Source organism: Gracilinanus agilis, chromosome 1 (assembly GCF_016433145.1).
Source record: "Gracilinanus agilis isolate LMUSP501 chromosome 1, AgileGrace, whole genome shotgun sequence".
NCBI lineage: Eukaryota > Metazoa > Chordata > Mammalia > Didelphimorphia > Didelphidae > Gracilinanus > Gracilinanus agilis.
Window position 1 is genome coordinate 57,537,611 of NC_058130.1, and position 21,349 is coordinate 57,558,959.

General features: G+C 42.3%; 1 protein-coding gene across 2 annotated transcripts in view; it reads left to right on the top strand.

Moving 5' to 3' along the window:
• The window catches only part of IFT122 (intraflagellar transport 122), a 47,989-nt gene that overhangs the window by 9,033 nt on the left and 17,607 nt on the right, over positions 1-21,349 (top strand). For both annotated transcript variants that reach the window (XM_044656865.1, XM_044656866.1), the window contains 5 exons: positions 1,887-2,051; positions 4,044-4,241; positions 9,018-9,158; positions 12,903-12,956; positions 15,722-15,883. In XM_044656865.1, the coding sequence (XP_044512800.1) occupies positions 1,887-2,051; positions 4,044-4,241; positions 9,018-9,158; positions 12,903-12,956; positions 15,722-15,883 (720 nt within the window). The remainder of the gene's footprint in view (positions 1-1,886; positions 2,052-4,043; positions 4,242-9,017; positions 9,159-12,902; positions 12,957-15,721; positions 15,884-21,349) is intronic.

Sequence of the window (21,349 nt, forward strand, 5' to 3'; positions counted from 1 at the left end):
ATTCTAGGTCCTTCCTGGCCTCCTGGTGGGTGCCTTTTGGGTAACCATCTAGTCTCTGTAGCCTCTTCTGATGGATTAGTTTGCTATAAAATAGTGCTTTATAAAATAGATTCACATTATCTAGAATTAACATAGTAAATCTCTTATGATTGATATAGTAACACACTCATTCTAAATCTGGTTACATGCACAGACTCTTGTCTAGGGCTGTATTCCTACCACAGATCACACAGTTGCAAGGAAGCAAACTGAAGGGATTCTTGGGCTCATACAAATGAGGGGCTGCTTAATCAAATTTCCTCCTTCCTCTCATGGCACAGTGGATAGAGTTGTGGGCTTGGAGTCAGAAAGACCTGAGTTCAAATCCAATCTCAGACACTTATTAGCTATGTGACCCTGCGTGAGTTACTTCCCCTCTGTTTGCCTCATTTTCCTCAACTGTCAAAAGGAGAGAATAACAGCACCTACCTCACAGTACTGTTGGGAGGATCCAAGGAGATCCTATTTGTGAAGTTCTTAGTATAGTGTCTGGCATACAGGAGGCCCTCTTTAAATGCTTGTAACTTCTCTTCCCTCTTCTCCTCCTAGTCGCTCATGTTCACAATCTTGGGGTTATCCTCGAATCCTCTTGCTTCCTGTATGTAATCAGATGCCATCTCTTGCCCTTTCTTTCCCTCTGCTCAGGTAGCCATCCCCCTAGTTCAGGCCCTTATTGCCTCTTCCAGGCCCATCGCACTAATCTCACTGGTCTCGCTGTCTCAAGTCTCTCCCTACTCCAGTCAGTCTCAACCAGGTGCTAAAGTGATTCTCCCAATGGGTGATTTTGGCCTTATCACTTCCTTTCTCAGTCAACTCCAGTGGCTTCCTGTTGCCTTCAGGATCACCTAGACACTCCTTTGTTGGCCCTTAAAGCCCTGGGCCAAATTCCCTTTTCACCCTTATACGTTTCTTCCCTTCCCACACGTAATGATGGGGCCAAACCAACTGCTTTGCTGTTCCTCCTACTCAACACTCGCCTTTGCTCTGGGCCTCCCTGGGGCCCGGGATGCCCTCCCTCCTCATCGCCGCTTCTCCAAACCTCTCCCTTTCTTCAACATTTAAGTAAGCGCTGCTTTCTATGTGCCAATCTGTGCCAATCCTCCTTGCTTCTAGTGCCTTCTCTTCCAAATGACCTGTTGGCCATACGTACGTTATACTTACATGGAAACCTCCCTCTCCCTCTTTCTCCCTTTTGGAAGCTGAGCTCCTTGGAGGCCGGTCCTGGGGGATGGTTGTCTTTGTATTCTGTCCTCCCAGTCTTACACCAGTTAGCTCTCCATGTGCACGCTCTGAGTGGGTTGGGTGAGACCTTGACAGCTACGTTGTGGCTTCCCTGGCATAGTATAGTAGCTCGTGGGCATTGTCTGTGTCTGCATGGGGCTGCCCAGATCTTTTCTGAGGACAGAAACACCAACATGATCACGGGGGACTGGCCGACTCGCTGCATGCCATCAGGGTCCAAAGAGGAGAGCTCATTCCTCTGACCTACTGAAAGGAGCTGCATTCCATCCGGTTCATAAACATTTCTCGGGCACCTGGAAAGCCCGGGGCCCTTTGAGAAGGAAAGGCTCACTTTCCGCTGGAGGAGACTCACCTCGCCCTCTGTTAGTTCCTGACTCCAGTACCCGTAGGGACAGCTGAGCAGGGCACGAAGCGTTGGTTCTGGGGCCTTGGAGGGATGCTGGAGTCCTTCAGCAGATGTGCAGAGAACCCCAGTTTGGCTCTGTTAGCATATGGCATGTCCACATGAAATCAGCAGGAGTCGTTCCCCCAGTGCTAATGAGCTCCTCAGACACCTCCTGTGCTTAGGGCTTCAGCGACTAACACTTGTCCTTGAACCCCTGCAGATCCTAAAGATTTTTGTAGATAATCTCTTTGCCATCGTCCTGCTCAAGCAGGCCACGGCCGTGCGGTGCCTGGACATGAGTGCCTCTCGCAACAAGTTAGCTGTGGTGGATGAAAACGACACCTGCCTGGTGTATGACATTCACACCAAGGAGCTGCTCTTTCAGGTAAGAAACTCCAGTGAGCCACTGGGCCAGCTGGAGGACAGGTGATGGCCCTGGGGAGAATGAAAGGCTTTTCAGTCTTCCCCTCCTTATCTCACAGAGATAGTATGAGAGCCCACAATAGCCAGGCATGGTACACATTGTTGGGAAGGAAGATGTTAAGTGTGCAAGGGGAACAGGCTGCTCAGGCACCCACCAGCTTTCCTCTTCTCCCTGAAGGAACACTACTGCCCAGTCCTTCTCCCTTAGGAGATAGTGAGGCTGGTTTGCATGAAGCAGAGGACCCTGGAGCTAGGCCCATTTTCCACTTGACTGTGCAACTATTTTTAAACAGCAGAGGAAAGATGGGATTACTCTGTCATCGTTCCTTTCTTGCTCCACTAGAATTTTCTAGAATTCTGTTGATAACTAGAGGAGGTCAAGCATTATGGAAGGGGATGGGTAACATACCACCTAATACAGAAGCTACTTTCTGTTGCTATAATTATTTCATCCCACTGACCTTCTTCTAAACTAGAGGTAGACCTGAATTCCAGTTTGTTCCCCCTCTACTCCCACTCCTTGAACTCATTCTACTCTTCCCACCCTTACTCCTGCCTCCAGTCCTTATCCATGGAATATATACAGCTTTGGAAGTTGTATGTCTGGTAGGGATGCCGTAGGTCAGATGGAGGGGAGTGGGAGAAAGAGTGGGGTACAATTAGAACTTGCCCATCGATGTAGATCCTTTGGCTGTTGGTTTTAATTTCTTTTTTGAGGTCTCTGTGAAGCTTAAGAGCCAAGCAAAAAAAAATTTTTTTAATCCCTTGGTGATTATATTTTTATTGTGTATAAACTGTAAGTACAGGACAGATTTTGTGAAAAACTTGTATATTCATTTGGACTTGAAAGATGCAATGTTGAAATAGTGACAGAATCCATGTGCTCTTTATTTCTATCAAAATTTTATTTTTTTCTTAAAAATTAAAACATTTTTTAACATTCTTTTTAAAAATTTGACTTCTAAATTCCCTTCTTTTTACCCCCTCCAGCCACTGAGAAGGAAAACAATATATCAATTATACATATGAATCATGCAAAGCATATTTCTGTGTTAGCCATGTTGCAAAAAAAGCAAGAAAAATAAAGTGAGAAAACTATATTTCAATTTGCATTCAGAGTTCATCAGGTCTTTCTCTAGAGGTAGATAGAATTTTTACCATGAGTCCTTTGGAATTGTCTTGGCTCATTGACTTGGATCAGTTTTTTATAGTTGATCACTATAATATTACTATTATTGTGTAGAGTGTTGTCTTGGTACTGTTCATTTCACTTTGTATGAATTCATATAAGTCTTCCCAGGTTTTTCTGATATGACCCTGTTTGTCATTTCTTATGGCACAATAGTATTCCATTACAATTATGTATCACAACTTATTTGGCCATTCCTCAATTGATGGATATTCTCTCAGTTTCAAATTCTTTGCTACTACAAAGAACTGATATAAATTCTTTTGTACAAATAGGTTCTTTTCCTTTTTGTTTTTATTCTCTTTGAAGAACAGACCTAGTAGTGGGATTCCTGGGTCAAAGGTATGAACGATTTGATAGCCCTTCAAGCATAGTTCTAAATTGTTCTCCAGAATGGTTGGGAGTTCACAACTCTACCAACATTGTATTAGTGTCCCTATGTTCACTTATCCCCACCAACATTTGTCATTTCTTTTTTCTGTCATGTTAGGTAATCTAATAAATGGGAGATAGGGTCTAGATTGTTTTAATTTGCATTTCTCTCATCAGTAGTGATTTAGAGCCTTTTTTATATGATTATATTTAATTTAATCATCTAAAAACTGCCTATTCTTAAACTTTAACCATTTATCAGTTGGGGAATGGCTCTTATTCTTATCAGTTGACTCAGCTCCCAGGCTATTTGAGGAATGAGAGCCATGTGCTTTTAAAGAAAAAGCCCTTAATGCAGATATGACTTAATGGGCCTTGCCTTCCACTTTTTAGGAACCCAATGCTAACAGTGTGGCCTGGAACACGCAGTGTGAGGACATGCTCTGCTTCTCTGGAGGAGGCTATCTCAACATCAAAGCCAGCAACTTCCCTGTACACCAACAGAAGCTCCAAGGCTTCGTGGTGGGTTATAATGGCTCCAAGATCTTCTGCCTCCATGTTTTCTCTATGTCTGCAGTGGAAGTGCCCCAGGTAAGGCAGCAATCAGTCAGTCATGCCTCTATCAGATGACTGCCATGTGCCTGGCACTGTGCTAGGCCTGCAGAGATACAAATATAAAAACAAATTTGCCTGCCCTCAAAAAGCTTACATTTGGTGAGAGGAAACAATATATGCAGAGGAAAATATGGGCAAAATAAATAAAAGGGGATTTTAGGGTTGTAGGAGTGGGGTAGTCACTAGCAACTGTAAACCCAGGAAAATAGACCCCACAGCTGGATGGGGGAGTGAGGGAATAAGCATTTATATAGTCCCTACTGTTTACCTGGCACTGGGCTCAGCACTCTTCAAATGTTGTCATTTGGTCCTCTTAACAACCCTGAGAGGTAGATGTCATTATCATCCCTAATTTAAATTTTTAGTTTTTAAATATTTTTCCATGTTTACATGATTCATTTTCTTTCCCTCCTCTCTTCCTTCCCCCGTCCCAGATCTGAAAAGCAATTCCACTGATTTATACAAATGTTATCACTTGATACCTATTTCCATATTATTCATTTTTGCAATAGAGCAATCTTTTAAAACCAAATCATATACCCATAAAAACAAGTGATCAGTCTTATGTTTTCCTTCTGCGTTTCTGCTCCCATGGTTCTTTCTCTGGATTTGGATATTGTTCTTTCTCATAAGTCCCTCAGAACTGTCCCGGATCATTGCATTGCGGCTAGTAGAGAAGTCCATTACATTTGATTGTGCCACAGTGTATCTGTCTCTGTGTACAAAGTTCTCCTGGTTCTGTTCCTTTCACTCTGCATCAATTCCTGGAGGTCTTTCCAGTTCACATGGAATTGCTCCAGTTCATTACTTTCAGCACAATAGTATTCTATCACCAACAGATACCACAATTTGTTCAGCCATTCCCCAATTGATGGATACCCCCTCATTTCCCAATTGTTTACCACCATAAAGAGCGCAGCTATAAATATTTTTGCATAAGTCTTTTTCCTTATTATCTCTTTGGGATATAATCCAAGCAGTGCTATGGCTGGATCAAAGGACAGGCAGTCATTTAAAGCCCTTTGTGCATAGTTCCAAATTGCTTTCTAGAATGATTGGACCAATTCACAACTCCACCAGCAATGCATTAATGTCCCAATTTTGCCACATCCCCTCCAACATTTATTACTTTCCTTTGCTATCATGTTAGCCAATCTGCTAAGTGTGAGGTGGTATCTCAGAGTTGTTTTGGTTTGTATTTCTCTAATCAGAAGGGATATAGAACACCTTTTCATGTGATTATTGATAGATCATCCCTATTTTATAGTGGAGAAAACTAAGTCAAACTGGTGAAGTGACTTGCCCAGGGTCACACATCTAGTCATGTCTGAAACTGGTTTTGAACTCAGGTCCTTACACCATGCTCAGCACTCTATCCATGTTCCACCTAACTGCCTCTTTCTGAGAAGGGCGGAGAAGTGAGAGGAGAAGTTGAGGTGATAGGGAAGTGATCAGAGAGAATGTCTTGGATGAGGGAAACAACTTCCAATTGATGTTTCACATTTAATCCAGTCAAACTCTATTTCTGGAAGTTCTGATAAGTGGACTGAGGGCAGAGAGCAGATGAAAAGTGAAAAAAAAATTAAAGAAGGTAGAACCTCTTGTTCCCTCCCTTTGTCTTGCTCAAAAGATCTGAGCTGAGAATTGAGTTTTCTCCCTTTACTGAAGCCCTCCGCAAGGTCCCCAAGCAGTCTCCCATCCCAGCCACCACAGCCAGCTTGGCTGACACAGCACAACCAGGGGCACTTGGGAGAGAAGCCTCAAGACAAAGGCCCTTTATCTGCTGCCTTGCTTCCAGCCAGCCTGTGTGGTAGACAGAAGAGGAGGGGGAAAACCTTGGAGTCACTCGGGTGGTTTCTGGTTTCCTCTCAAAATGTGCATCCTCTTGGGCAATAGTTGATTGTCAGGGCAGCCAGCAGAGCAGCCCTGAGAGCATTTGTTAGAACAGAAACTCATGGTGGCGAATCATTCAGTCACATGGTTCAGGGGATATTTATTTTATTTTTTAAATTCTCATACCTGGAGCCCCCAGACAAGCCTGGCTGTTCATTGTTGGTGCAGAGCATTGAATGAGCGAATCACCATCTCTGCCCAGCTCTTTGTGGGGACACAAGACGTGTGAGGTACGATGTCAGTCACTTAAAGGCTAATTTGGAGAGAGAAGAGATGGGCAAAGAAGACACATATCAAAGGACAGGAGGATATAACATATTCCAGTATTGGTGTAGTCTGGGACTGACTGACATCCAGGAGTAATGAAAAACAGGGTTTGATAGGGAAGGTGGCAAATGCTGGGCTGAGGAGTTTGGTCTGGAAGATGAGGTGGACTAAGGACAGTAATAATAATAACAGATAAATACTAGTGAAGCACTGTTCATGTTACCTTATTTGATCTTCACAGCAACCCTGTGAAGTAAGTGCTTTTATTATTCTCATTTACAGATGAGGAAACTGAGGCAAATAGAGATTAAATAAATTTCCCAGGATCACATGGATAGGCAGCATCTGAGGTAGAATTTTCATTCAGGTCTCTCTGACTCCATGTCCAACTCTGTATTTTGTGATGGTCTTTGAGTTGATTCTCTATGAGGGTGTGTTAAAGGAGTTGGGAGCCTCAGCTTGGAGACAAGAACTTACAGACATGATAATTGTCTTCCAACATTTGAAGAATGTCTTGTGCAAGAGGAATTGGAATTGGGCTCCTTAGCCCCCCAAGGACAGAACCAAGAGCACAAATGGCAAAGGGACAAATTGGGGCTTGGCTTCCTACTGGGTGGAAAGAGCTCTCTGGGGAAGGAGAGACTGGCTCCCTCTGGCCCAAGGCTTGAAGCAGCATTTGTCTTTTCAGGTGTGGCTTGGGCAAGAATGGTCCTTGAGCTTCCTCCCCTCTGAAGTCCTAGTGTCCTGTGAGCAGCTCCTCCAAGGTTTTTTGAGCAGGAGACTGGCCTGATCAGCTTCTGCTTGAAGATTAATGCAGTAGTGAATTACAGGATGAATTTGGAGGGAGACAGAACTTGAGGCAGGGTGGGAAGTTAGTAAATGATTGAAGAAATCAAGGCATAAAGGAACAGAGGTCTGAATGTTGGGGGATAAAGTAAGATTGGAGAAGAGACTGATGTAAAAGTTATGTCAATAAACATTAGGATGGAAGAATCAGTAGGACTTTTATTTATTAATTAAATAGTTAAGTGAAAGAGTCTAGAGCAGTGATGGGCAAACTTTTTAAAGAGGGGCCAAAGGAAAGGAAATGCTCATCTGTCAGTCTGTTTCTAAGGCAATTCTTTCAAAGTTTCATTGTATTGTATCCTACTCATTGTATTTGTCAGATTAGGAATAATGTCCCCTGATCAGATAGAACATTTCAGGGGGCTGCATAGCCCACAGGCCACAGTTTGCCCATCACTGCCCTAGGGGATGAAAAGAACTGCCATTTTGAGCTTAGCTATCTAGAAATAAGGTTGGTTTTAATGACAGAAGAGGGGATGTCAGGAGGGAATGACAATTTGGGAGAAAAATGAGTTAAGTTTTAGATGTATTTGGTTTGAATTGATGGCACAACTTAGAAGTGGAAATGTTCAGGAGACATTTGAAGATGGGGGGCTCTTAGGGGAGATATTAGGGGCTACAGACATAAATTTTGGAGTCATCTACGAAGCAGTAAAAGCTGTGAGTTTTCCCAAGGAGAGAAAAACAGAAGGCTGAGGAATAAACCTTAGTAAGTTACTAGATTCAGAAAGCAGGAGAAGGAACCAGGGTCAACCAAAGAAAGCTTTGAAGAGCCCTCCAGAGAGACTGAAGGTGATATGGGACAGTAGAGCACCATGGAAGGGAGTCTAGGAGTTCTTTATATGAATCCCAAAAGACCATTTGCTGAATGTTGGAGGGGGATCCAGGTTTCAGGAAAGGATCACTTCAGAGCTCCTTCCAACCCTGAGAGTCTGCATTCTATGAGGTGAAATTTCAAGAGGGAAAGGCCTCATTAGCAATACCACGTACTCATGGGAGGTCAAGGTTCATGAGGGCTGAGAAAAGGCCATCCATTTCCCCTCTACACAGCAAGCAAAGGCCAAGCAGAGCGAGAGAGATATGGAGATTATCATTACATCTTTGTTGGGTTGAAGCACGAATGAGTCAGGCAGTATGGATCCCTAGAGCCATTTCTGATTTGGCTCTGTAACTTGGGATAAGTTGCTCAACTTTGCTGTGCTCTGTCTGCTCTCGCTGCCAAGAGAGACCAATTTCCTCGGATTTTTCTCCTGCCTCATAAAATCATTATTAAGGCATCAGAAATACTGAGGGATGATATCACCTAGTGAAAGACCCCGAGGTTGGGAGTCTGGATAGCTGAATTTGTTTCCTGCCCATACCACTGCCTGTGTGAACTTTGCTAAATCATTTAACATTTGGGGGCCTGACTGCCATTTCTATAAAATGAGTGTCACACAGCTGCCTTGCTGGATAAAATTATTTCAGTAAACTTCAAGTGCCTACTATGTACCAGGCATCGTGTCAAGCCCTGGGGATGCAAATAAGAAAAAGAAGGAAAGTCTCTTGGCGTACATAGAAAAACTAAACACATTCAAAAATGCTTTGAATTCTAGAGAAGACAAAATATGAATAAATGTATTCTATTGTGGCTATTATTTGTAATTAAATGCTTAAACTTCTCTGAAGAAAAAGTCTTGTAATTTTTACTATTACTTTATTTCTGAAAACAACCCTTTTCTTTCCCTTTTCAATGAAAATATGCAGTCTGCCCCAATGTACCAGTACCTGGACCGGAAAATGTACAAGGAAGCCTACCAGATTGCTTGTTTAGGTGTAACTGATGCTGATTGGAGAGAACTGGCCATGGAAGCCTTAGAAGGATTGGAATTTGAAACAGCTAAGAAGGTAAAGCATTTAATTGAATGTCAGAGGTCTAGATTTACTACCTGGTGGACCATTTACAACATGAAACCCACATGGTATTTGATGGCTTTTAAATGGAACCCTTATGAAATGGTGCCAACTTTCTTTGCACGGTACAAAATGTGGATGAAAAGACAGTTGTGTCCTCAGCTTGCAAAGGGGGCTTCTTAGAGAAATGTCTTTGCTCCCTGCTTAGCTTCAGGGCAATGGAGAGATGATTCATGCATTTGAGTCACTTTGTTGTTTCCTTGCTTAGGAAATATAAAAAAAAAATAGCTTTTTTAGAAAAAAAAAAAGCTGTCTACATTTATTGTCTCCATTTCCTTTCCTCTCACTTCTGGCTTCTGACCTCATCACTGATTAAAACCCTTCTCTTTACAGCGGCCAGTGACCTCTTGATTGAGAAATCCAGTGGCTTCTTCCCAGTCCTCTTCCTTCATGACAATTCAGAAGTATTTGGCACTAGTGACCACCTTACCCTCCCAGACACTCTTCTCTTTTGAGTTTTCATGCTTCTGTTCTCTTTTAGTTCTTCTTCTACTAAACAGCTTGCTCCTCTATCTCCTTTGTTGGCTTATCATTCATGTCCCTCCCTGTAACTGTGTGTGTACTTTAGGGCTCTGTCTAAGCCCTCTTCTCTTCTCTTTCTTTACACTTTCATTTGTTAACCTCATTAGCTCCCATGAGCTCAGTGATCTCTATGCTGATGAGTCCCACATCTCTCTTTCCAGTCCTAGTCTCTCTCTGAACTTTTGTCCTCTGTCACTAGCAAACTGGGCGTCTTGTAGGCATCTCAGACTCCATATGTCCAAAGCAGAGCCCATCTTTTCTTCTACACCTGCCTCTTTGTATCTTCTTATTTCTCTTGAGGGTGTCAGAGTCCTTGTATTTAATTCAGGTTTTTAACCTGGGAAACCTCCTCAACTCTTCACTCTCACTCCTCCCATAGCTAAGCAGCTGACAACCATTATCAGTTCTACCTCCATAATTAGCTCTTTTTTCATTTTTTTTAAACCCTTAACTTCTGTGTATTGGCTTATAGGTGGAAGAGTGGTAAGGGTGGGCAATGGGGGTCAAGTGACTTGCGCAGGGTCACACAGCTGGGAAGTGTCTGAGGCCATATTTGAACCTGCATAATTAGCTCTTGCATCCATCCTATTCTCTCCATTCACATAGCTACTGCCATAGTTGAGGCCCTGTCACCTATCTTAGATGAACTCTTTTTTAAACCCTTACATTCTATCTTAGAATCAATACTGAGTATTGGTTCTGAGGTAGAAGAGGAGTAAAGGCCAGGTAATGAGGCTTAAGTGACTTGCCCAGGGTCACACAGCTAGGAAGTGTCTGAGGCCAGATTTGAACTCGGGACCTCCCACCTCTGGGCCTCATTCTTTGTCCACTGAGCCACCCAGCTGCCCCTAGAATTAACTCCTTTAATAGTCTTCTAATTAACCTTCTCCCCTCTCTATCCACTTTCTACACAAGTACCAAATAATATAAAAACATAGTTCTGGCCTGTCAGCTCCTTGCTTAAGAAGCTCCAATAGCTCCCTATTGTTTCAAGAGCCGAATACAATGTCCTCCTCTTAACATTCAAAGCTTTTCACCATCTGATTCCAGCTCACCTTTCCAGGTATGCATCTCTCCCCTCCACAGACTCTACATGAAGCCTCCCAAATGACCCCATTCCATAAGCTGCCCCCTTCCTGGGCACATTCGCCCTTTCCTCCAGGCTGGGATGGAAGCGTAAAGGCCAGCCAGTGGCAGTGGCATGAGCGCCAGGCCGTCCCAGAGACACGTCAGCCCTGGATTCAGTGCTTTTGACAAGATGAGTCCCTTGTCTGCAGAGTTGAACGCTTGAGCCCTTTGTCTCAGAGCCCTGCACGCTTTCCTGCTCAGCTTTACAGACTAAAGATGGGCTGTTGCGGGCTTGTGCAAGGACCTTCGGGGAAGCCCTAAATGGGAGGCTTGGAGCCTCCTGCCATGGCTGACCTTCTCCGCTAGATGTCGGAGAAGAGCTGCTTTCTGGTCCTGCCTCCTCCCTGTCCCTCCTTCCCACACCCTGCTAGCCCTCCTGGAGGCCTGGGATGGGGAACCGGGTAGTGGGGGGGGGGCGTCTTCCCACCTGAAACCTTGTGATCCAGACTGTCCCTTGCAGTTTACAGCTTAGGAAACTAAGGCCAGAGGCAGGGAGTGAGTGAGCACAGCGTGGCTGGGTGATAGATAGCAGGCAGGAAGGCCACGTGGATGTCCCCTGGCCAGGGGTGGAGCCAGCCCCGAGCCTCCTCGGCTGAGAGCTCTAAAGAGACCTGAAGGTGGAGCCTCTGTGTCAGAACCAGGGGCAACTTTTTCATGATCTTGAAGCATTTCAAAGGAGAGGACATGATGATGCCATTTATTTGGTGCTTTAAGGTTTGCAGTACTTTAAACGTAATCCCTGTATCCACCTTCTGAGCTAGATGATGTTATCCTCATTTTATATGGAAGGAGCTGAGGCTAAGAGAGTTTAAGTGACTTGCTCAGGGTTACAAAGCTAGTAAAGGGGGAGCAGCTACATGGCTCAGTGGACAGAGAGCCTTAGCCAGGTCTAGAGATGGGAGATGCTGGGTTCAGATCTGGCCTCGGACACTTCCTAGCTGGGTGACCCTGGGTAAGACCCTTAACCCCAGTTGCCTAGGCCTTACTGCTCTTCTGCCTTAGAACTGATCCTTCTAATTAAGGATTTAAAAACAAAACTAATAAAGATGTGAGGTAAAATTCAAACTCAGGTCTTCTAGTCTTCAAGGTCTGTTCCCTGCACTAACTGGCTGCCTCATGCAGATGAAGAGTAGCTACAAATTGCCAGTGTCCTTGTAAACCATTTTAAATCTTAAAGACCCTTATTTTCCTTGGTTTGTGTTATCAAAATCCAAATGAGGGATGTTTGCAAAACACAGCCAAATTTAAAAAGATCAACAATAGAGATTCTCAATACTTAAGCCAATAGAATGGGCTGTGAAACATCTGCATCCCTTATAGAATTCTCAGCCTGCAAGACTAAAAAGCACCTTCAGAAGTCCATGGGTTAAAGTGACCTGCTTTATTACCCATCTCAGGCAAGAGCTGAACCATTATGGTTTGTGCAAGGCTCTGTCTCTTGGGGAGTTTGAGTGATAAACATTTTTCTCCATTTGCTAGAAACCATCTTTATCTTTTCTGACTTTCTTTCTCTCCCTCTGTGCATGGTAATGTGTTTGCCCCCATTGCACAATGTTTGCTGAGCTGTCAGGTAAAGACATCTGTCTCCTGGTTTTCCTCTGAGTCTCCAAGATGTACTTGCTGTCTTTTAGCACTCAGTTACGTTTTGCTCACCCCTACTCTGATGCAAGCCACCTCCCTTTACAAGCCCAAAGATAGAGCACAGTTTTTTTTCCAGTGGAAAGGGATACTCCCTAGTAAGTAGAATCACAGACTGCAGCATCATAATTTTGTTTTGCCTAGTCCCAAAGGGATAGATCTATCCAGACCTCTTTCTCTGTTTCTTTTATAGGATAATCCCAGGGATAAAGGTTTCTCTCTCTAGGAGGCCGAGTTCACACGAAGACTCTGTGATTAATCATTACCTGCTCCTTCTTTCTTTTTGCTTTTCTAAATCCTGACTTTCTACCACAAACCAGTTACAGACATTTAGAATGAATGAGGAAGCAACTGACTTTGTTTATTTCTTTCTATCCCCTCCCTCTTTAGGCATTTACCAGGGTACAAGATCTCCGGTATTTAGAACTGATCAACAGCATTGAGGTAAAAGTCTACCCTAAAGTCCCCCTTCTCCTTAAGAAAGGCCCTTTGGGTTGTCTGTGGGCTATGTTAGGCAGCTTTCTTAGCAGAGGGGAGAATTTGGAGCAGCATGGGCTGACTCCCATTTTTGCTTTAAGCATCTGTGTATCATCAGAACCTGGTGTGGTAAAATAATCAAGTGCTTTCATGAGTGGATGACTCCAGGAATCTCAAAACCCAAGTTTCACCCTGAGCCCTGTCCCCAATTTTCTGGATGATGCATTCAAAGTATTTAAATTTCTGTGCCATGGGGTCAGCAGTATGTAAAAGGGAACCCTTGGAGCTCAGGGAGCATGCCTTATTATCTCTCCCAGTGCCCTCCAATTGTGTCACACACTTCAAGCATTTACCATTTGTTGAATGGATGAGCCAAAAATGTGATTTCTATTCTGAAAACTTTTCTGTAAGGATATGTGAGTAAATAACACATTTGAATTTCTAAATGGTGATAAGCTGTAGAAAAACAATGAAAATATACACTGGGCCTTCTATAAAAAATGCAGCTTCCTAAACACCCATCAGGAGAACATGAATGCTGAATTGTTTTTCCAGGAGTGGTGACAGATTTGCATTTGTCCACCCATTCTGTCTGCTCAGTTTCCTCCCACCAGTGACATGCATTATGCTAGATAACTTTTTGGGTTCGAGATTGCAATCTACAACTATGGAACAGAGTTTTTCCTCTGTGCAAAAATAAGTGGCCTACGTAAAGATTCAGCCTATAACCTTGGCCTCATTAACACAGTACTCTAACTAACCCAGCTAACTGACGTAGGCACCAAATAATACTCTTAGGCAAAGAGCATTGGTTAATGGATCGATGTCCGTTAGCAAGGAGAGCCCTCATAGTGTACTTAGAGACTTTGTCCCCAGCCCTGTCCTGTTTCACATTTTTATCAATCACTTGGATGAGACACCAAAGACATGCTGATCCCATGTGCTGGGTACACAAAGCTGGTAAGGGAGAGAGAGAGAGAGCAAGCTAATACACTGGGGGACAGAATTGGAGTACCCAGAGATCTTGTTAAGACCAGGAACAATGGACCAGAGCTAACAAGATGACATTGAATAGGGAGGAATGTAGAATCCTACCATTACAGAAAAAAAATCAGCTGCATAAACGTAGGATGTGGAAGACCTGGCTTAACAGCAGGTCATGGGAAAGAGATCTAGGAGTTTAGATGAGCGCCAAGTCAATGTGATCAGCAATGTGTTTTGGCTGCCAAAAATGCTAAAGCAATCTTAGACTGCATTAATAGTAGTGTCCTGAAAAAGGCCCATTGAACTCTGCACTAGTCAGCTCACATCTGCAAGACTTGTTCGTCTCTGGGTGCCATACTTTACAAGTGACATTGATGAAATGGAATGTGTCCAGAGATGTGGGGATGGGAAAACTTGTGGAGAACAGTTTAAGGATTGGGGCTGTTTACCTTGGAGAAGATAACTGAGGAAGACGGCACATGATTTTTGTCCTCCAAGTACTTGGGCTATCATGTAGAAGAAGGATTGATTAGACTCACTGTTTTATCAGAGGGCACGATGAAGTTAACTGGGTAGAAGTTATAGAGAGGCAGATTCCAATTTAGCAAAAGAAACTTCCTAGCATTTAGAGTCGTCCATGCATGTGATGGATTGCCTTATGAAGTAATGAGTTCCTCATCACTCAGAATGAAATGCTATAATGTAGTTAAGAGGAAGCATGCAAAATAAACTATTAGAAGACCCATTTTGACAAATTCTCTGGCTTCATAGCAGTGAATACTCTCCAACATAGGAAGAAAAGATGTGTGCCATTTTGTTTCTCTGGTTTTTAATAAAAATACTTGACAACAAACACATCACAGGCAAGGGTTTTTAAAGAAAATATGCTTTGTGTCTTTATCTTTAAATTTTTCTTTGCCTTTTTCTTTCTCTGTGTGTTGTTGGAGATTTATTGGAATGTAAACTTAATAGACCTTCTAGTCTCATCCCCTCTCCCAGTTCCTTCTTTGAAACTGCAGATTTGTTCTATAGTCAGAAAATCACCTAAAATCTGACACACGTGTAACCTAAGTATCAGCAGGAACATGTTCTGAGCCTGGTCTCTATGGGAAGATCCCTGGGTTTGAACTTGGAGGATCTCAATTAAATCCTGCCTCCTCTATTTCCTGCCTAAATCACTTTGGGCTAGTCACTTCCCTCTTTTGGGCCTCAGTTTTCTTCTCTGCAAAATAAAGGGATTGGGCAGGATGATCACTCAGGTCCCTTCTAGCTCTAAAATCCTATGACTTTTAGAGGTTGCTTGGTGTAATCTTCTATCTGATATCTTTTGTCTCTGTGGTTTCTTCCATCACTACCCTCTCCACTTCTCACCACTCCCCAGCCCCACTTTCCTCTCCATACCTCTATGGAATTAGCCAAATCTCCATATTGTGTTTTTAGGAGTTTGTCTTATGCTCACACAGAGCCTTTACACATTTGGAGGTCTCTACCAAATTCTCAGTTTTATTTCCTTAAAATTTATGCAGCCCGCTATTTTATTGTTAACTTGTTTTAGAAAACCTGCCTTTGTTGTCAAGTATTCCCACCAAAAACCTGGGAAAGAGACCCAACTGCCCAGTTGTCCTCTCTGGCTTCCCAAGGGAAAGCCTGGGAGGGAGGGTACCTTGAAATAGCTCTGTCTAACCTTTGCAAAGCCTGCTTCCTGCCTGCACTGCAAAGCCCATTTCCTGTGCTGCTCATTTTTCCAGGAGAGGAAGAAGCGTGGAGAGACCAATACCGAACTGTTTCTAGCAGATGTTTTTGCCTACCAAGGGAAGTTCCACGAGGCTGCCAAGCTGTACAAGCGCAGTGGGCATGAGAACCTGGCACTGGACATGTATACTGACCTACGCATGTTTGAGTATGCAAAGGTAATCCTCTCAAAGTCCAGCCTGGGGAGGCTTATTATGCATGAAAGTTGGTAGGGACAGACCACACAAATGGATTCCCAGAGGTCCTAGAAAAACTGATTAACAGATCCATAAAGCTCTGCCAAAGTCAGGAAGAACCACAGTCACTGGGGGTTTCTTTTGGCACTTAAGTATTGGAGAGAACACTGAGTTGATCCAGGAGGGCATTTCTCTAGTAAGTTAGGGAGGTCATGTTGAAAACACATAGGTGTTTCTGCCCAATATCAAGCACAATAACAGACTGAGCTGGAGTCTTCAGGCCATATGGTGAGAATGAGGATCCTTATTTTACAACCACACCTCATTCACTCCTAGTGATGGCTACGTGTGACTGACTGTGCAGCCAAGACTCAATTTTGTATTTGGAGGGCTTGCTGACATCCCGTTCCATTTAATACTCCAACAGTGTTGGACTCAAAAGGGCCTTTTGCTAAAGTCTGACTTAGGCCAGGCTCCCAGTGGCTTCAGTGAAATTAGGTCCAATTAAGGAGTACAGAATCATTCAGAATGCAAATTATAGCTTAGCATATAACCTAGAGCTTCAATTACCCTTCAGAACATTGAATAACTTTGACTCCTCTATGAATGGTGGTAATCTACTTTTACCAATAATATGAAAGGAGGTAGCCAGAAGATTATTAAATGAACCATACATGACCACCAATTAGTCATTATTAATAGTATTTTTCTAGCTCACAAATTTAAGATGGAAATTATTCCCACTTTTCAATTTTCTGTTCTTGAAGATCTCACTTTTTCCTTTTCTTTCTGGTTACTTCATTGTATCCTGAAAATCACACCAGTTATATACCTGTGGAGAGAGTCGCCAGCATTTGAGGATTCTAGGGTTTCCTTTATTATACCTTGAATATAGGTAATGTGCCTCATAGTTGTTTTTCATCATCAGGATCAATCCTACACAAATTGTGAAGCAGGTAAAATTTCCTCTGATAGCTTCTCCTCCTTATGCTTTCCCTCTTTTCTCCAGCCTTGTCATTGCCCTTATCCTAGACTTTAGGATCCTCACATTTTTTTCATTCCCTTGCTGTGATCATAGAAAGTCAGATTCAGAAAGGCCTCAAAAATCATAAAGTTCAACCCATTTCTTAGTAAGACACTCCCTTCTACAACATCATTCTGTAATAGGTAGATATCAGTCCTTTGCTAGATGATCACAAGTGAAGGAAGACTCAGCCTCCTGAGGCAGCCTGTACCACTTTTAGACAACTCTGAGTGTCAAGAATATATATACACACACACACACACACACACACACACACACACACACACACATATTTTTTCCCCCATGTATCAGGCCAAAAATCTGCTTTTCTGCAAATTCTACCCATTGGTCTTAATTCTGCCATGCAGGGCCAAATAAAACAAGTCTGATCCCTCTTCTGCATGACAGCCCTTCAAATGCTTGCATTACAGACATCCATCATGTCTCCCATATGTCTTCTGTCCAGCCTAAACATCTCCAACTGATTTTCATGTGGTGTGGTTTTTAGTCTCTTTACCCTCTTTCGCACATGATCCAGCTTAAATGAGGTGTCCAGAACTGAACTGGTCCAAGGCAGAGTCCATTAAGAACATTACCTCCTTTGTTCTGCGTGCTGTACTTTGATTGAATTCTAAGGTTGTATCAGCCATTTTGGCTGCTGGGTCACATTATTGACTCAGACTGAATTGCAGAACATGGTGGTCTCCACCATCCTAGTTGCTCTTCTATCGCTGCTTAAAAGAGTCCTTCCCAAATTGTGGTGTGTAGAATCAAATATAATCCTCCAGATGTGACCTAATCAGGAAAGGGCAGTGGGACTGTCACTTCCTTAGTCCTGGAAATTATGTCTTTCTCAGTGCAGCCCAAGATTGCATTGGTGTTCTTGGCTACCATATTGTACTGTTGACTCATATCAAACGTATAGTTCATTAAACTCCTCAGATCTTTTTCAGATGAGCAGCTGTCTGGTCATGCGTCCTTTATTTGTGAGGATAATTTTAAAACTGCAGTGTAAGTTTTTATATTTAGGTCTATTAAATTTTTTCTTAATAGATTTGACCCAGTGTTCTAACTCATCATAATCTTCTTGAATATTGACTCTATCATTTAGTGTGTTAGCTGTACATTCTGGCTTCTTGTCATTTGAGAATTTAATGTGCCTTTTTCCATATCATTGATAGAAAATGTTAAACATCACACAATTAGGCACAGGACCTTGGGATGTTCTACTAGAGACCTTTTAAACTGACACTGAACTTTAATTAGTACACTTAGGTTCAGCTGGTTTTGAATTTCTTTAATTATACCTTCATCTACCCCACATCACTTCATCTTGGCCACTAGAATAATATGAGGGAATTTGCCAAATGCTTTGCTGAAATCTAGGAAAACTATATGCTGTTCCCTTAATTTTCTATCTAATGACCAAATCTAAAAGGAAAATAAGGTCAACGTAGCATGATCTATTCTTGATTTAATTATGTTGGCTCTTTCTTAATGATCACTTCTTTTTGTAGATATTCATCCCTTTAATGTGTTGGAGGATTTTTCCTGGAATCTGAGTCAAAACCATTAACTTATAGTTTGTACACTAGATTTTCCTCCCTTTTTGAAAATTAGGACCACATTTGCCATTCTCTAGTCCAAAAGTTCTTTTCCTTTTCTCCAGAATCTCTCTACTTTCCCTGACATTGACTCAGCTGTCATATCTCCTAGTTCTTTCAGAGCCTGATGACATGGCTCATGTGGGCCTGGAAATTTGAACTCATCACTGGCTACTAGATGTTCTCTTATCTCCCTGTTTAATAACTCCTTAGTAGCCATGACCATGTTGTTTTTTGTCCATTATTAATCCAAAACCATTCTCCTTAGCAGAGAAACCAGAAGGTAATAAGCATTGAGCAGAACCATTGTCTCATCAGCCCTGAGCACCGGTCTGGCCTTTCTTTGCTACTCTTCTTTTTCCAATATAGGGCATTTTTGGTTGTCTTCAACTTTCCTTATTGGCCTCAGTTTCCCTGCCTTGTCTCTTCCCTCTTCAACCCATCCTACACAAAGCTGCCAAAGTGATCTTCCTAAAATGTAGCTCCAACCAAGTCACTGTCCCCATCCCATCCCAGTGGCTCCTTCTTGCCTCTGGGATCAAACACCAACCCTTTTGTTTGGCTTTTACAGTTTTCATGACATGGTCTTCTTACACTTACCTTTTCAGACCAATCATCCATGCTGTGATTCTTCACACCTGACATTTTTCACCTCTGTGTCTTTGTTCTGCCCCTCGCAAACTGGAAGGCCTGGCCAAACAGGGACTGGCTCTCCTACTAATGCTATTGGCCATCACCTTGCCTTTGCCTAGTATGCTTCCCTCCTTGCATCTACCTCTTAGAATCCCTCGTTCTTTCCAAACTGTTTAGGCACTACCTTTACTGTCAAGTTTTCCTGATCCCCTCAGCTGCCAGTGCCCACTCTGATCACCATATTTGTTGTGTGCTTATTTTTTATACACTTACTTAGATTCGTGTACCTCCCCCAACAGGTTGTAAACTCCTTGAGGAGAGGGACTGTTTTCATTCTTGTTTTTGTATCTAGCTCCTGGCACAGAGCAAGGCACACACAAGGCATTTCTGAAATGCTTGTTGGTTGATCGATTCATTCTGAGCATTCATACTACCAGCATTCATTGTGATAAGAAGGCCACACTTTTGTTTTCATTCTTTAGAACCCGTTTGTGGAAACCTTTAATCCAGCTTTTTAAAATCTCATCTCACCAATATGTTCATTCCTTGGGCTTCTGTATCAGTTTCTTTAGACAACTTCCCTCTTGTCTTTATCCTCAGCTCCTAGCACAGTGCTGGGCCCATTGTAGTGCTTGATAAATGGTTGCCAATTTATTTTTTGATTGATTCCTCCTAATAAAAATTGGTGGAGTTTTTTGTTTGTTTGTTTTTCTTCAGAATTTCCTTCTTAAGAGTTTCCTGTCCTTCCTGGGCTGACTTCCTTCTATAGAATTTTAGGCCATAGAGTCTGTCTTATCTTTCTTCTGAACTTGCTGAAATCTGCTCTTCCCAGATCTGAGGTATATGTCAGACTAGACCCAGCCTTCCTCTTATTTTTTGTCATAAATTCTAAGATTCACTTTTCACTTCTCAAAGTTTCTATCAGTTCTACCCCAGCAACCAGTTTCTCCTTGTTGGTAAGAATCAGATGCATAATTTCCCCCAATTGGTCTCCCTTCCTTTATCATCCCTTTTTAGAGGGATGATATTATAATTAAAAAACCAGGAAAATATTAGCTATTCTGCTTTTGAACAGAGCAAACTTCAACAAATACTTAGATAATTGAAGTCCCTCATTGTTTTTGCTTTATTTTAAAGTTATCAAGGTCCCCTGATTTTACCTTCATCCTTAACCCTACTCTTCTTTCTCCCTATCCTTACCTACTTACATTTTGAGCCTACTATTTCAGATACAAATGAGTTTCATGAGATACAGACTTCCTCTCCCCCTTATTGTATCCATATTGTATGTTCCTATGTTATTGTAACAGGCAAATGTAGGGGAAGAAGGGAGTGACAACATGCTATAGAGAAGGAACTGACCTTCTAGAGGGAAAGCCCAGTTTCAGGCCTACCTTTTACACATATTGGTTCCTGAGCAAGTGATTTGACTCCTCAGTGCTAGATGACTCTCTTTCCTCTCACTCTTTCTTTATTTCTCCTTTCTCTTTTTATCTTTTTCTGTCTTTCTCCTCTATTTGTCTCTCTCTCTCCCCTTTTCTCTGTTTTAATTCTAAACAAATACCAAATAAATTGAACATTTCCACATATATATATGTGTATATGTATATGTATATATATTAGAATGAAAAAGGATTATACATGAAATTGCAACTATACCCAGGCTGTCATGGGAGACTGTTAAAAATGTTTTTTAAACTGTGGGCATACTGTGTTTTCTGGCATTCTTTGGGATTGCCTTGGATCATTGTATTGATCAGAGTAGCCAGGTGTTTCACAGTTGATCATCATTACATTGTTGTCATTGTGCACAATAATCTCCTGGTTCTTCTCACTTCCTTTTGCATCAGTTCATATAAGTCTTGCCATGTTGTTGTTGTTTTTTTAATAGCACAATAGTAGTATTCCATCACAATTATATACCACAGTTTGTTCAGTCATTCCCCAAAAGATGAGCATCAATTCTTTGCCACCAGAAAAAAGAAATGCTACAAATATTTTTGTATATATAGGCCCTTTTCAATTTTGTTTTTTATCTCTTTCAGATGTTGCTAGGTCAAAGGGCATGGATAAATTTATAGCCATTAGGGCATAGTTTCATATTGTTCTCCACAATGGCTGGACCAATTTACGACTCCACCAACAATGCATTAGTGTCCCTATTTTCCCTCATCCTCCCTAGCATTT